The sequence below is a fragment of the Nycticebus coucang genome, chromosome 9 (genome assembly GCF_027406575.1).
Source record: "Nycticebus coucang isolate mNycCou1 chromosome 9, mNycCou1.pri, whole genome shotgun sequence".
In the NCBI taxonomy this organism is placed as follows: domain Eukaryota; kingdom Metazoa; phylum Chordata; class Mammalia; order Primates; family Lorisidae; genus Nycticebus; species Nycticebus coucang.
In genome coordinates this window covers 47,736,027-47,750,667 of record NC_069788.1, presented here as the reverse complement: position 1 = coordinate 47,750,667, position 14,641 = coordinate 47,736,027, and the positions used below count along the sequence as shown (strand labels likewise).

Genomic DNA, 14,641 nt, shown 5'->3' with positions numbered 1-14,641 from the left:
GCGTTGTGGCCAGTTGCCTGGCGGGTCCCAGCTAGTTGGCAGCCTGAGTCAAGAGAATCGCTTGAACCCAAGGGTTTGAGGTTGCTGTGAGCTATAACGCCGAGGCACTCTACCAAGTGAATTCCCTCTCCTTGAGTAATAATTTAATATACTCATCAGGGATTCAGGAAGGTGTGTGGCATGCCAGGCAACCAGAGGGAAAGTCATTCCAAATCATTTTTAGAGCACTGACTTGATACACAGTCTTGCACTGGATTCCATGGAGACCAACACAAACATTTGGCTTCTTTGCTCCTGACTGACAACTCTAGGACTGTGAGACTTCAGAATGTACTTCCAGACTGACATAAGGCAAATAGCTGAGATGTCTTCTATACAGGATTTTTTTTTTTTAGAGACAGAATCTCACTTTGTTGCCCTTGGTAGAGTGCTGTGGCATCACAGCTCATGATAACCTCCAGCTCTTGGGCTTAAGTGATTCTCTGCCTCAGCCTCCCGAGTAGCTGAGACTACAGGCACCCGCCACAACACTGGCTATTTTTTTGTGTTGTTGCAGTTTGGCTGGAGCCAGGTTCAAACCTGCCACTCTCGGTATATGGGGCTGGTGCCCTACTCACTGAGCCACAGGTGCCCACCCTACACAGCATTTCAATGTGGAAAATATTTTTTTTTTTTAATTTCAGCTTGCTTGTTCATTCTTTTTTTTTTTTAATTTATTTTATTTTATTTTTTTAAGACTAGTCAAGTGCAGTAGTGAGAAGGGGCAGCATGAAAATATATATACATATATATATTTAATCTTTTAGCCATTTAGTTAGGTTCTCTTTAAGAAATTTAAAACACCATTTTGTGAGGGTAAACTCCATTTGTCAGGGCAAACACACATCGCAGGTAGCCCTGGAGCTGAGGAATAGCCTTGATCTTCGGTAAAATTTGCAAGTCCACAGCTTTTTGATTAACCTTGCGCTGTTCTGTTCTCTCATATTTCTCTTTTTCTGTGGTAAAGATCTCACCTCCCTGGTGTCTGGGCTTCTGGAGCTGCTGCTTCTTGAAATAAGCATCAGTAAGGTGCTTCGGGATTTTAACATTACTGATGTCAATTTTTGTGGTGGTGGCAATGACAAATTTCTGGTGTGTCCTTCGTAGAGGAACTCTATTGAGGGACAGAGGTCCAGTCACAAGTAGCAAGCCACTGCCCAGTTGCTTTAGGAAAACCACTCTCATGCCTCTGTGGCATCCAGTGAGGATAATTAGAATGGCCCCGGGTCTGATGCTAGATCGCAGTTTTCTCACATGCTGACTGAATGGTTTTTTGCCCTGGCTCAATAGCTTTCCAGGCACATCTTCGGTGGGATAGTCCCTAGGCATTTTGCGAAGTTTAACCACCCGAGTACCACCATTCTTGTCCCCACCAACTGGTTTTGTAATAGTGGCAAGGACCTTCGCCTTCTTTTTCTTTTCAATCTTGGATTTAGCTGCTGAGTATTTCCTCTTATACATAGCCTTTCTCGAATACATGGCAGATGGGGAATATCTGCCTATTCCTCTGACAAGAACAGGATTTCGGCTGCAGTGGGACTTCCCCTTCTTGGCCTTAGGCCTATTCTCTTTATTAACAGGTTTCTTCTCTTTAGAAACCCGCTTCTCGGGCGGCGCCTGTGGCTCAGTGAGCAGGGCGCCGGCTCCATATACTGAGGGTGGCGGGTTCAAACCCAGCCCCAGCCAAACTGCAACAAAAAAAAAGCCGGGCGTTGTGGCGGGCGCCTGAAGTCCCAGCTACACGGGAGGCTGAGGCAGGAGAATCACCTAAGCCCAGGAGCTGGAGGTTGCTGTGAGCTGTGTGACGCCACGGCACTCTACGGAGGGCAATAAAGTGAAGCTCTGTCTCTACAAAAAAAAAAAAAAGAAACTGGCTTCTCAACTTTTTCACCCGCCATCTTGCAAGATGGGAAAGAGAACTAAAGTCCTTTTTTTTTCTTTGGGACACAGTCTCTGTTGCCAAGGCTAGAGTTTTATGGCATCAGCCTAGCTCATAGCAACCTCAAACTCCTGGGTCAAGTTATCCTCCTGCCTCAGCTTCCTGAGTAGCTGGAACTACAGTCACCTGTCACAATGCCTGGCTAATTTTTTGTACTTTTTAGTAGAGACAGAGTCTCACTCTTGCTCAGGCTGGTCTCAAATTCCTGAAACAGTCTACCTACCTTGCCCTTCCAGAGTGCTGGGATTATAGGCATGAGCCACCACACCCAGCCTTGCATGAAAAATCTTAGATCTGAGTTCCTCACCTGATGTGGAGTCAGAGGGAGTCATCTTCAGAGTTTCCTGTACTGGGTCCTTTTCCCCCAGACAGAAAGGTGATGGTCTCTTTTCCCCCAGGAAACATGTGGCTGGGTTTTATCTCTCCCGCATTCCCATCCCCTCCAAAGTTCCATGTCACTCTAGACCAGGGAGTGTGGGCCCTTATCTGGGTTCTGTTTCCTCTCTGGGCAACACCATATCTTGGAACAAGAGAATTCAGCAGGCAGTCCCCATGGCAGTCTTATTCCTCCTATTCCTGATCTTATGGGGGACTCCCCAGGCTGCTTCAGGTAAGGGGCAGTAGATGGGGGATTCTTCAGCTATATAGTATTTACAAGGTTGAGGAGGGACTGCTATTCTTTCTCCTAGGGAAGGCATCTGATTCAAGGGGATAGATTGACTGTATCTGACCTCCTCCTGCCTTGGATACTGGGGAAGACCCAGAGGCAACCAAGGTCCAGGTCATGTACAGTTTCCTTTAGGAAATAAGAGCAGATGAGTGAATGCTTCCAGAAAAGGAGAAATGAGAGGAAGAGATACAGGCAGTTGTGAACTATTCCAGCCTTTTCCCTCTTGCCCTCAGATCTCCTTACTGGCTGGGAGAGAAGGAATAAACCCCTTTACTCTCTTCTCTCTCTCTTAGCTGGGACTTGAGAAATATGTTTAATAGCCAGGCTAGTGCTGGGGGACCCCAGAAGCAGAGGAAATCAGAGGTTGAATGTCAAATGAGGGTTGTTGATCTGGTGGAAGTCTCATACAACCCTCTTCTTACAGACAACATCCAGGCCATCTTTGTGGCCTTAGGAGAGGCGATGGAGCTGCCATGTCCCTTACCACCCATTCTACATGGGGATGAACTCCTGTCTTGGTTTCATAGCCCTGCAACAGGTTCCTTCACCACCTTGGTGGTCCAAGTCCAAGTGGCCAGGCCAATCCCAGACCCTCGAAAACCTGGAAGAGAATCCAGGCTGAAGCTGCTGGGAAACTATTCTCTGTGGCTGGAGGAGTCCAATGAGGGCGATGCCGGGAGGTACTGGTGTGCTATGCTGGGTCAGCACCACAAGTACCAGAACTGGAGGCTATACGACGTCTCTGTGCTTAGAGGTGAGTAGGGGCACACAGACCAGGTGGTCACTGGCTACCAAGAAGTCCAGGCAAACAACTGAGGGATCCCTCTTTCCCCATAGGATCCCAGTTATCTGCAAGGGCTGCAGATGGATCGCCCTGCTCTGTCCTTCTGTGCTCTGTGGTCCCTAACAGACGACTGGACTCTGTGACCTGGCAGGAGGGAAAGGGTCCTGTGAGGGGCCGTGTTCAGTCCTTCTGGGGTGATGGGGCTGCCCTGCTCTTGTTGTGTCCTGGGGATGGATTTCCTGAACCCAGGGGCCGCAGACCAAGAATAATCCGTTGCCTCATGCCTCATAACAAAGGGGTCAGCTTTAGCCTGGCAGGTAAACTGAGGGAGGAGATGGGAAAAGTTGTTGCCTTTTTTCTCATTGACCAAATCCATAACAGAGAAAGAGATTGGTCTAAGCCAGCATTCTGGTACACTAGAGCAGCACCCAAGAGGTATATTCTAGCTGAACATACCATTGTTTAGCAATACATAATCTATGATTTTTGTGGCATATCCCATAGCAGAGAGGAAGAAAATAAGAATTATTGCTGTGGGAGTTGTATTTGAAGAAATGATATATGCACTGGTGTTATCACAGGCCCGCTGATAAACAGAAAGAGAAAAAATATTATTGTTTTACAATAAAAATGGCATTGTAGTGAGAAAGAATGCTAAGGAGTGTGGAATAACCTATTTACAAAGCAGGAGGGAGGCAGGGTGCCTGTAATCCTAGCACTCTGGGAGGCCAAGGCAAGTGGATTGCTTGAGCTCACAAATTTGAGACCAGCCTGAACAAAAATGAGTCCCCATCTCTACCAAAAATAGAAAAATTGAGGCAACAGGATCACTTGAGCTCAAGAGTTGGAGGTTGCTGTGAGGTATGAGGCCATAGCACTCTACAGAGGGTGACTGAGTCTCATAGCTTGAGACTGTCTCAGAAAAACAAAACAAAACAAAAAAAACAAAGCAAAGCAGGAGGGAGGAGTAAATGACAAAGGCCATGACTGGGCTTTATTGCCCTCTACATTCCCACCACCTACTATGGTGCTTATAGAGTGAATGAGTGGCAAAAGGAATAAACAGAAGACATTTTACTTTTTCTTGAAAGGGTGAATTATAGGGCGGCGCCTGTGGCTCAGTCAGTAAGGCGCAGGCCCCATATACCGAGGGTGGCAGGTTCAAACCCGCCTGGCCCCGGCTGAACTGCAACCAAAAAATAGCCGGGCGTTGTGGCGGGTGCCTGTAGTCCCAGCTACTCAGGAGGCTGAAGCAAGAGAATCGCTTAAGCCCAGGAGTTGGAGGTTGCTGTGAGCTGTGTGATGTCATGGCACTCTAGAGGGCCACAAAGTGAGACTCTGTCTCTACAAAAAAAAAAAAAAAAAGAAGGGAAAAATTCCCCTGTGACAAAAAAAAAAAAAAAAAGAAAGGGTGAATTATAACCAAGTGCATGAGGGGGAATGCACAGCTATGGCTTGTTGTCTGCTTTGTAGTTAGCTGCCTGTGTGTGGGCACGGGGCATTGCTATTCCCTATCAATGTTGGTTGGCTTATGGGGTCAGGGTAAGAGGCGTGGAAAGGGGCAAAGTGGGGTGGTGGATATCGGGAGCAGGAAAGCTCATGAAGTCTCCTGTCCTACCAGGTTAAGGAAGGAAGCCACTCTCTGGGGATAGAGACAGGCCCCCCCTCACTAACTCCCTCTATCCCTCTGGTCTTGCCCTTACTGCAGCCCCCACGGATGCCTCTCCAGCCCTCTGTGCCCCTTCCACTGGTTGGGATGTGCCCTGGATCCTGATGCTTTTGCTTATAGTGGGCCAGGGGATCGTCGTCCTGGCCCTCAGCATCGTGCTCTGGAGGCGGAGGGTCCAGAGGCCTTTGGGCAGAGGTGAGTACCTCCCTCCCAAAAGGAAGAGGAGGGCATGTAGGTGTGAGGCAAAGAGCTGGGATCACATCTTGCCTCTATACCCTGTCTTCACTGCGGGAGTGGGTGGTAAGGATAGCTCAGAGCTGTCTGGTGACTTCCTTTCTGTATGTCATATGGCTCCTTCTGCCCAGATGTCGTGATTCCTCAGTTCAAACCAGAAATCCAAGTCTATGAGAACATTCATTTGTCCCGTCTCAGGTGAGGAACACCTAGGGGGCCTAGGATGAGAGAGGAAGCACTGGGGTTGGGGTGGGGATGGGACCGTGGTTCCTAAGGAGGGGGGAATAGAGGTATCCTTAATCTGCCTCTCTGCTTCACAAACCCCACAGCCCACCTGCCCACAAGATGAGGTGATCTTGGCGACATCTGCTGGGAAGTGTGAGCTGCTGACTCTCGCCATCTGGCACCTGAAGGATTTCTGGAAAACCTTGGTTGGATGAGGGCACTGAGAGTGTGACTTCACTGTCCAGTTGGTGTCCAGTGGCCACAAGGCTATGTATGGGGTGGGATCAGGGACTGAAGGAAAGGAGGAGCATTATTCTGTGATATCATCTAATGGTGTGGTCTCTTGTCTTTTTTTTTCAGTTTTTGGCCTGGGCTGGGTTTGAACCTGCCACCTCCGGCATATGGGGCTGGCGCCCTACTCCTTTGAGCCACCAGCGCCACCCGGTCTCTTTTTTTGTAACAGCCAGCAGAGGGGTAGCTGTGAACACACAGCACTGTGGGATTGAGGGGGGCCTGAGGGAGCAAGTGGGGGTGAGGAGGGGTAGGGGTAGGTGGGGAGGATCTAGAGACTTGGGCAATGGTGGAGAACCAGCAATAGGGAAACCTAAGGACAAATGGAGGAAACTGAGGAAGAGAGAAGGGGAGAGACTCAAATCAGAGTGAGAGGAAAGAGGTGGACAGAGAGAGGGGAAAATAGTACAAAATGGGAGGATTAAGGGACAGGGAGAATGGAAAGAATACTCAGCTTGCCTCCAAATTAAGCCAGATCTCAATACCCATGTCTCATCCTCACAAAGAAGAGAAGTTGAGGGGCGGCGCCTGTGGCTCAAGGAGTAGGGCACTGGCCCCATATGCCAGAGGTGGCGGGTTCAAGCCCAGCCCTGGCCAAAAAATAAAACTGCAACAGAAGAGAAGTTGAACAGGAACAAGCACCTTTAATCAGCCCCCAGACTTCCTCAAATGGAAAGGGAGGAAATAGTTGGGATGGGGGAGTCTGTGCTGGGCTCCCAACTTGGGACATCCTCCTTATCCCAAGTAAACACATTTCCCTGTGGCACTCCACTGTGGCATTTGGAGCAGTGGGCAGTTTATCACCAGGCTGGCACCTCCTCCCTGCTGTTCCAGGAGTATACTCCCTCAGCCCTATTTCCCTGGGCAGAGAGAGTTTCTACACAGGCTGGCAGGTGGGATTCCCTGGTGGGGTATGTTATTGGGCCAAGGCCATGTGGGTGGATCTGCAAATGTAGACAAGTCCTGGCTGGTGACATTGCAGAGGGCATTAGTGCTCCCAATTGGCCATCCTCCAGTTTCAGGCAGAAATGACCTGAACTCCTAACCACACCCTCACAAGCAGCTCCACCAGGTGCCCTTTTATGTCTCTGTTCAAGCTTAGGCCACCCTAGAAAAAAGCTCTCTTCGGGCGGCATCTGTGGCTCAAAGGAGTAGGGCGCTGGCCCCGTATGCTGGAGGTGGTGCGTTCAAACCCAGTCCCAGCCAAAAACTGCAAAAAAAAAAAGAAAAGAAAAAAGCTCTCTTGGAAATCTCCCCTAAATCCTTTATGCTGTAGTGGCTTAAACTAAGTTATTGGCAGGAAGGAGGACGTGAATGATCCAGATGGAGAATGAGAATATTATGGTTCAAGCCCCAGCCCAACTCACCAAGTAGCTACAATTCACTCTTAGAGTGATCACACAGGTACACACACAGACAGAAACTGAAACACTACAGCATTACCAAACTCCCAAATAACCCTCTTATTAAATGTACTCTTCATAGTTCCCCAAATCCTCCATCCTGAGTTCTTGATCTACCATATTCATCTTTCCTACCAAGACTTTCCTCCTTACCACCATACCTGGTGCCCCTTTATTCCACAGCTCCATCAAAATGCTTGCCTTGCCAGAGACCTTGGGCTGAGAGAGGGCATCAGCAATGATGTCTAGAAAAGACAAAGACACAGAACAGGTGTTTTTATGAGGCTGAACTCTGGGCAAGTGCCTGTAGGGGTTGGAGCAGTGCCCATAAGATTCAGGTCTTGGGAGGGGTCTGCAAAGAGGTTGGACCCAGGGATCTGCAGGCTCTGTCCAAATCAGATTCTTGGGCATGTCTCAAAAGCATCTGTGCAGGTGTTTCCAGGGCTGTGGTGATTGGTGGAGGAATCCTGAGCTGGGGGACATACAAGGTATCCATAAAGTTCGTGTGCAATGTAAAATAGTTTAACATAGTAAACGCACATGAACTTTTTGGACATACTGTATATCTGCAGGAGGCTAGTGGAGAAAGTCGCCTCTCCAGAAGCTGGTGTGAGGAGGAGCAGGGTGATGAGGAGGACGCTAGGGAGTTTTGCTATGGCAGATGCGTTGCACAGGTCCTGCACACAGCAGTAGTGCTGCAGAGTGTAGGCGCATAGCAGGTAGGTGGCATGGCCCAGCAAAGGGCATTGGGTCCTTGGGAGGCAGCCTTTCTTCTCTATTCTTTCTTTCTTTTTTTTTTTTTTTCTCTTACACCTACTCCTTTGCCAAACCATGCTACCCTGTTCCCACCAAGTGTAAGGCTGATGAAGTTTGCGGTATCAGTATTGGCACCTCAACTAGGACTCTGTTCCAGTGGCCCTTCTCCAGGGGCTCCCTACCTCCGTCCATCCTACCTTTCCTGTGGTCCCACCTTAGCATTCCTCTTCAGCCGCACAGACCAGAGTGAGGTCAGCAAGTGAAAAGGCTGCCTCCCAGGCCAGACACAGTGGCTCACGCCTGTAATCCTAGTACTCTGGGAGGCCAAGGCAGGCGGATTGCCTGAGCTTACGGATTGGAGCCCAGCCTGAGCCAGAGCGAGACCTTATTTCTAAAAATAACAGGGCATTGTGGCAGGTGCCTGTGGTCCTAGCTACTTGGGAGGCTGAGACAAGAGAACTGCTTGAGCCCAAGAGTTGCTGTGAGATATGATGCCAGGGCACTCTAGTGGGGGCAACAAAGTGAGACTCTGTCTCAAAAAAAAAAAAAGTAGAAAGAGAGACCCAGAGAAGGGAAGACAGTGCAGGGAAAGAAACAGAGACATAGGCTAGAGGGATGCAGGGATTGAGAGAAATATACACAACACAGGAAGAGAAGCTGGGAGGATTAGAGATGAACTTAAAGTGTGATATAAAAAGCCAAACCCACTGGGAGGTAGAGGGGGGAAGTGAGAAAGTTAAGTAGAGGACACCAGAGGCAGATAAAAAAATAAGAATTGAACTGACTGAGAGGCCCAGTCAGAAGCAAAAGGTGAAATAAAGAACAGAGGTAGGTCAAAGATGCAAGGGCTGGGCCTGGTGGCTCAGGCCTATAACCCTAGCACTTTGGGAGGCTGAGGTTGGAGAATGGCTTGAGGTAGGGAGTTCGAGACCACCTTGAGCATAAGTGAGACCCCCCATCTCTACTAAAAATAGAAAAAATTAGCAGGATGTGGTAGCTAACTCCAGTAGTCCCAGCTGAGGTTGAGGCGGGAGGATCACTTGAGCCCAGGAATTTGAGGTTGCAGTGAACTGCTACACTCTAACCGGGATGACAGAGAAGAGAAACTCTATCTTAAAAAAAAAAAAAAAAGCAGCAAGGAAGAGACAGTTATTCTCAAATGCCTTTGAAAGGAAAAAATTTCTCTTCCACATTATCAGGCTGACCTGAGGTCTTCCTGATGGCTGGTCCCCTGAAGGCCCCACCCCCCAGCTCTCTTCTTGGCCTCTTCTAGTCCCCTCTCCCCTCCAGCCCTCTGCTTCCAAGACAAGACTCTACCCCAGTCCCTGCCCCTTGAGGATTCCCCAGTCCCCCTTTACCCAACATTCCACAGATAAACAGGAGGCAAAGCAAGATGCTGGAGTGCCCATGGTTGGACCAGGCACAGGAGTCTAGGAAAGGTGATCTGCACCCCGAGATCTCGAGAGTTGGAGATCTGAGTGAGACAGGGAGGGACCAGTAAACAAACATACCTAAGGAGTAAATTTGAGGGTTGGAATAGTGACAAGAATCACCAGCCTGATGCAGTAAGCAACAGCCCAGGCCCAGCCCCTGCTGCTACTACACACATCTCTCACACCCTCTGCCCTAACTTGAGTTTGCCTTTGCCCGGAGGGTCTCTTGAGCACTCCGCGTGTTCTTCTGTGTAACTTTGCTTGTCTCCCACTCCTGAGATGTGTCTATCACCTTCCCTCCTACTCCTTTCTCTCTCCCTTATCCTTACGCTGCTCTCTGCTCTCTCAACTTGTCTCTCTGTCTTTGTTTTCTCTGTCTTTCTCCCTTCGTGCATTTGGGTCTCTCAAGGTCACCTGTTCTAACCAACCCTGGCCTAGATCTGTTTGAGTGTGGGATCAACAATAACCCCCCACTACCCACGCACAAACGCAGACGCAAAGCCTTGCTGTATAAGGCAGACCCCACCCAGCTTCCAATCCCTTTGATCCCCTAAGCCTCAACCTTTCTCCCCATAATTATCCCTTCCAGCTTTACTACCTTGGAGGAAAGAATTAATCAGGGGTGGGGCTGGAGGGCTGATGTGCTTCCACTGGGGAGAAATCAAAATGATTTGGAAGGAAGGTGTGGATGGGATTTCAGGTTGGAGGAGACCGGTAGAGACTGGAAGTCAGAATCATCGAGTGTCCCAGGAGGAGTGAAACTAGCAAGCAGGGGAGGTGAGATAGGGGAGACACAGGCAGCCATGAGAGTAGTCATTTTCAAAGCTTTGATCTCAAGATCTCTTTACACTCTTAAAAATTACTGAAAACCCAAAGAGCCTTTCTTTCTTTTTTTTTTGTTGAGACAGAGTTTTACCTTGTCACCATTGGCAGAGTGCCGTGGCATCATAGTTCACAGCAACCTCAAACTCTTGGGCTCAAGTGATTCTCTTGCCTCACCCTCCCTAGTAGCTGGGACTACAGGTGCCACCACAATGCCCAGCTTTTTTTGTTTGTTTGTTTAGCAGGTCTGGCCGAGTTCGAACCCACCAGCCCCGGAACATGTGGCTGGTGCCCTAACCACTGAACTACAGGTGCCCAGCCAAAGAGCCTTTCTTTATGTGGCTTATATCAATATTTACTATATTAGAAATTAAACCAAGAATTTTTTTTTTTTTGTAGAGACAGTTTCACTTTATGGCCCTCGGTAGAGTGCCATGGCATCACACAGCTCACAGCAACCTCCAACTCCTGGGCTTAAGCGATTCTCTTGCCTCAGCCTCCCAAGTAGCTGGGACTACAGGCGCCCGCCACAATGCCTGGCTATTTTTTTGTTGCAGTTCTGCCGGGGCCGGGTTTGAACCCACCACCCTCCGTATATGGGGCGGGCGCCTTACCAACTGAGCCACAGGTGCCGCCCAAACCAAGACTTTTTTTGAAAGAGAGTCTCAAGCTATCATCCTGGTGGAGTGCCAGGGCGTCACAGCTCACAGCAACCTCAAACTCTTGGGCTTAAGTGATTCTCTTGCCTCAGCCTCCCAAGTAGCTAGGACTATAGGCGCCCACCACAATGCCTGGCTGTTTTTTGGTTGCAGTTATCATTGTTATTTAGCTGGCCCGGGCCATTTTGAACCTGCCAGCCTCGATGTATGTGGCTGGCACCATAACCACTATGCTACAGGCATCAAGCCTAAACCAGGACATTTTAAATAGGTATTTATTGAACCATTTTAAAAATAAAATAAACCTATTACATGTTAACAAAGTATAGTTTTGTGAAAAATAACTGTTATTTCCCAACAGCACATGAGAAGAGTGGCATTGCTTTACATTTTGTGAAACTATTTAATGTCAGGCCTAATGGAAGGTGGCCGGATTTTCATATCTGCCTCTGCATTCAATTTATTGGAATATGTTGTTTTGGTTGAAGTACAGTATATGAAGAAAATCTGACCTTCCATAAATACGTATGCAAAAGGAAGACACTTTAGGACCCTCTGAAAGGGTTTCAGGGACACTCAGGGGTCTTTGAGCCAGTTTTAGAACCACCCCTGGGAATAAAAGAGTTTGAAGATTACAGAGATGCTGAGACCATGCCATGGGGCCCCTCCCTGTCTCTACTGGGGCCCAGGTGCGTACTGGGGGAGACTCTTTCTTCCCTTTTTATAACCCTATAAAGCCCAAGGCAAGGGGAATATAAGGCTGGCAGAGCAGAGTTGGGAGGGGGGTGGGAGGGAGGGACAGGTATTACTGGCACAGGCAGACAAGATGAATCCCCAGTTTGTTGGGATCCTGCTCAGCACTCTGCTGGGAGCTGCCTTGGGTAAGGAGGCTTAAGGAGGCAGCCAGCTAGCCTCTCATACAGGCCTGTCCTCCCCCTCTGCCAGGTGGCTCTCCCCCCTTCCCAGGGCCCAAGTCCAGCTCTTCTTTTCTCCTGCCAGGAAGCCGCATGCGGTGCTATGACTGCACTGGAACCCCTGACAGCTCCTGCAAAGAGACAGTGACCACCTGTGGCGAAGGTGAACGCTGTGGCTTCCTGGAGCGCAGACCTCAACCAGGCCTGGGACAGACCAAGCTATCTGAGAATCGTGAGTCTTCAGTTTCTATCTCTTCTCTCAGCCCTTCCCTGCCTCCAGCCCCACTCCAATTCTTCTGACTTCCAGAACCTTCCAGGCTCAGTCTGGCTCTGGGCAGATGGTGCCGCTGTTGGCGCAGAGCAGTCTGTCCCCCTTCTAGCTCCTGGCAGAAGCCATAGTACTAGTGCATCCCCTGCCAGCGACTCTCAGAGGCCTGTTCACTCAGGAATGGAAAGCTCTGTCCTTTGAAGGACATATGTATGTACAACTATTTTACCTCGAAATAGTTTTGGATTGACAGAAAAGTTGTAAAATAGTCAACCAGCTTCCACTAGTGCTAACATTTTACAGAACCATATACAATTATCGGAAGATAACATTGGTACCATACTACTAATCTATAGAGTTTATTCAATTTAGCCAGTTGTTCCATTTATGTCCTTTTTCTGGCTTGGGATTCAAACCAGGATCCCACGTTGCACTCAGTTCTGGTGTCTTCTTAGTTGCCTCCACCACCTGTGCAGGTTCTCAGTTTTTCTTTAACTTTCATGAACTTGATGCTTTATTTATTTTTTGAGACAGAGTCTCACTCTGTCACCTTGGGTAGAGTGCCATGGTATCATCATAGCTCACAGCAACCTCAAACCCTTGGACTCAAATGATCCCCCTGCCTCATCCTCTGAGTAGCTGGGACTACAGGCTCCCGCCATGACGCCTGCCTAATTTTTCTACTTTTAGTAGAGATGGGGTCTCACTCTTGCTTAGGCTGGTCTCAAAATCCTGAGCTCAAGTAATCTGCCTGCCTTAGCCTCCCATACTGCTAGGATTATAGACGTGAGCCACTGCACCCCAATGAACTTGATGCTTTAAAGGAACCCTGATAAGTTGTTTTATAGAATATCCCTTGATTTGGATTTATGATATTTCCTCATGATAAGAATGAAGTCATGTATCTTAGGCAAGAATACCACAAAAGTGAGGTTGTATCCTTCTCAGTACATCACATCAGTAGTTCACAATGTCAATGTTTTAACTGTTATTACTTGGTTTCAAGGAGGTGGTTTTTGGGGGCCAGAGAATCCCTTTAGGTTGCTTGAAATCACATCTGCATTGACCCAGAAGGGAAGTCGTGAAACCAGGAATCCAACATGCTAATCTCATTTTCTCTGTCAGCCTCAGTGACCTTGATTCATCAACATCCGGCCTGCGTGGCAGCCCATCATTGCAATCAAGTAGAAACAGAATCGGTCGGAGATGTGACTTATACAACCCACAGGGACTGCTGCCTTGGAGACCTGTGCAATAGCGCTGTGGCAGGCCACGTGACCCCTGCGTGCATTTTGGCTGGAGCAGCTACAGCCCTGGCCTGTCTCTTGCCAGGACTGTGGAGAGGGTAGAGGGAGTAGGGGTAGGGGTGAAGGGAACAAGGGAGCAAGGGACATCTGTACATCTAAGGTGAGAAGACAAGCACTCCTCTGTGAGCCATTAAAATCCATAGACCACTCTACAGCTGACTGGAAAATTACTTCTATTTTTTGTTGATAGGAGGGATGAAGGGGTAATATGAAGCATCCAAGTCCTAGTTTGGGGGTTAACAAATGTCAATGGACTTAGTTACAATGGTGCATTCCTTAACCAATTAAACCCCAAAAGACAAAGGCCCATATGCCCTTAGTGGCTCCTGGATCCTCTTGCTGGGGGGGAGAATCTTCCTTAGCAATGAGACTCACTGAGCAGGCTCTAGGCTGAGTGGGGGTCACCAGGGTTCCATGAGCCTGGCTGTCTGGGTTTGCTCCTCTTTTCCCTATTTGGAACTTGGCTCCCACTAGGATTATTTTTACTTTTTATGTATTTTTTTTATAAGATGGGGGTCTCACTATGTTTTTCAGGCTGGTCTGAACTCCTGGCCTAAAGCAATCCTCCCATCCCAGCTTCCTGAGTTCTGGGATTATAGCAAGCCATCACATCCAGCCCAGTGGGACTACTTTGAATTGAGAAAGGAATGTAAGCCCTGTGATAGCAGAATTGCTTGGTGCCCCCCTTAGTAACCAGGCCAGATGAGGCCTCTGACTCTAACCTGAGGAAGACTGAGGAAAGGTCCCAGGCCTCATTCCCTTGTTCCTCTCCCACCCTTTCCTGGGAGCACTCAAGCGAGGCTGCACCTGTGTCTTAGCAGTACATCAGGGGTGTGGCCTAAATTTAGGATAAGGGTTATTTCTCCAAAATACTGGGGACTTTGTGCCACCCCCAAATACTAGAAGGGAGGATAGAGGCCTGAAAAACCTGTTCCTCCATTTGCTCTAGCCCAGCCTCCCAGGGAAACTCCCTGAAGGACTCTTGGGTAAAGGTGGGGGACTGAGAATGTTTTTTGCTGAAGGCAACCTGATACTTAGGTCTTCTGATAATAGATGTACAATTTATCAGACATTTATTACTCAAAATGGAAGGAGGTGAGTATGGGAATTGAGTACTTATGGGAGGCAGAGTTTGGAGAATCAGGCCCATGCCATGGGGTCATCAGATCCTTCCTGGAAGCCTTTACTGGGGACAAGACAGAAGCCTTATTTCAGGCCCATATCCAAA

General features: G+C 48.6%; 2 protein-coding genes across 4 annotated transcripts in view; one reads left to right on the top strand and one right to left on the bottom strand.

Annotated features, from left to right (window-relative positions):
* LOC128593421 (lymphocyte antigen 6 complex locus protein G6d-like) overlaps positions 1 to 14,641 on the top strand; it is a 20,067-nt gene extending 5,426 nt beyond the window's left edge. The window contains exons 1-6 of one of the 3 annotated variants that reach the window (XM_053601402.1): positions 2,525 to 2,588; positions 3,073 to 3,402; positions 3,486 to 3,749; positions 5,141 to 5,296; positions 11,924 to 12,070; positions 13,232 to 14,641. In XM_053601402.1, the coding sequence (XP_053457377.1) occupies positions 2,531 to 2,588; positions 3,073 to 3,402; positions 3,486 to 3,749; positions 5,141 to 5,296; positions 11,924 to 12,070; positions 13,232 to 13,455 (1,179 nt within the window). In that variant the 5' untranslated portion in view covers positions 2,525 to 2,530 and the 3' untranslated portion in view covers positions 13,456 to 14,641. Of the gene's footprint in view, positions 1 to 2,524; positions 2,589 to 3,072; positions 3,403 to 3,485; positions 3,750 to 5,140; positions 5,297 to 5,664; positions 5,857 to 11,658; positions 11,806 to 11,923; positions 12,071 to 13,231 lie in introns of those variants that run through there. The other 2 variants (XM_053601401.1, XM_053601403.1) reach the window with 2 other exon arrangements.
* On the bottom strand, positions 805 to 1,611 carry LOC128593425 (60S ribosomal protein L6-like). Its single transcript, XM_053601409.1, has one exon. The coding sequence runs from the start codon at positions 1,516 to 1,518 to the stop codon at positions 835 to 837; it is 684 nt and encodes a 227-aa protein (XP_053457384.1). The 5' UTR covers positions 1,519 to 1,611; the 3' UTR covers positions 805 to 834.

What these genes read in the sequence shown, in the direction of transcription:
- LOC128593425 (XM_053601409.1), bottom strand. Translation starts at nt 1,518, where the DNA reads ATGTATTCGAGAAAGGCTATGTATAAGAGGAAATACTCAGCAGCTAAA.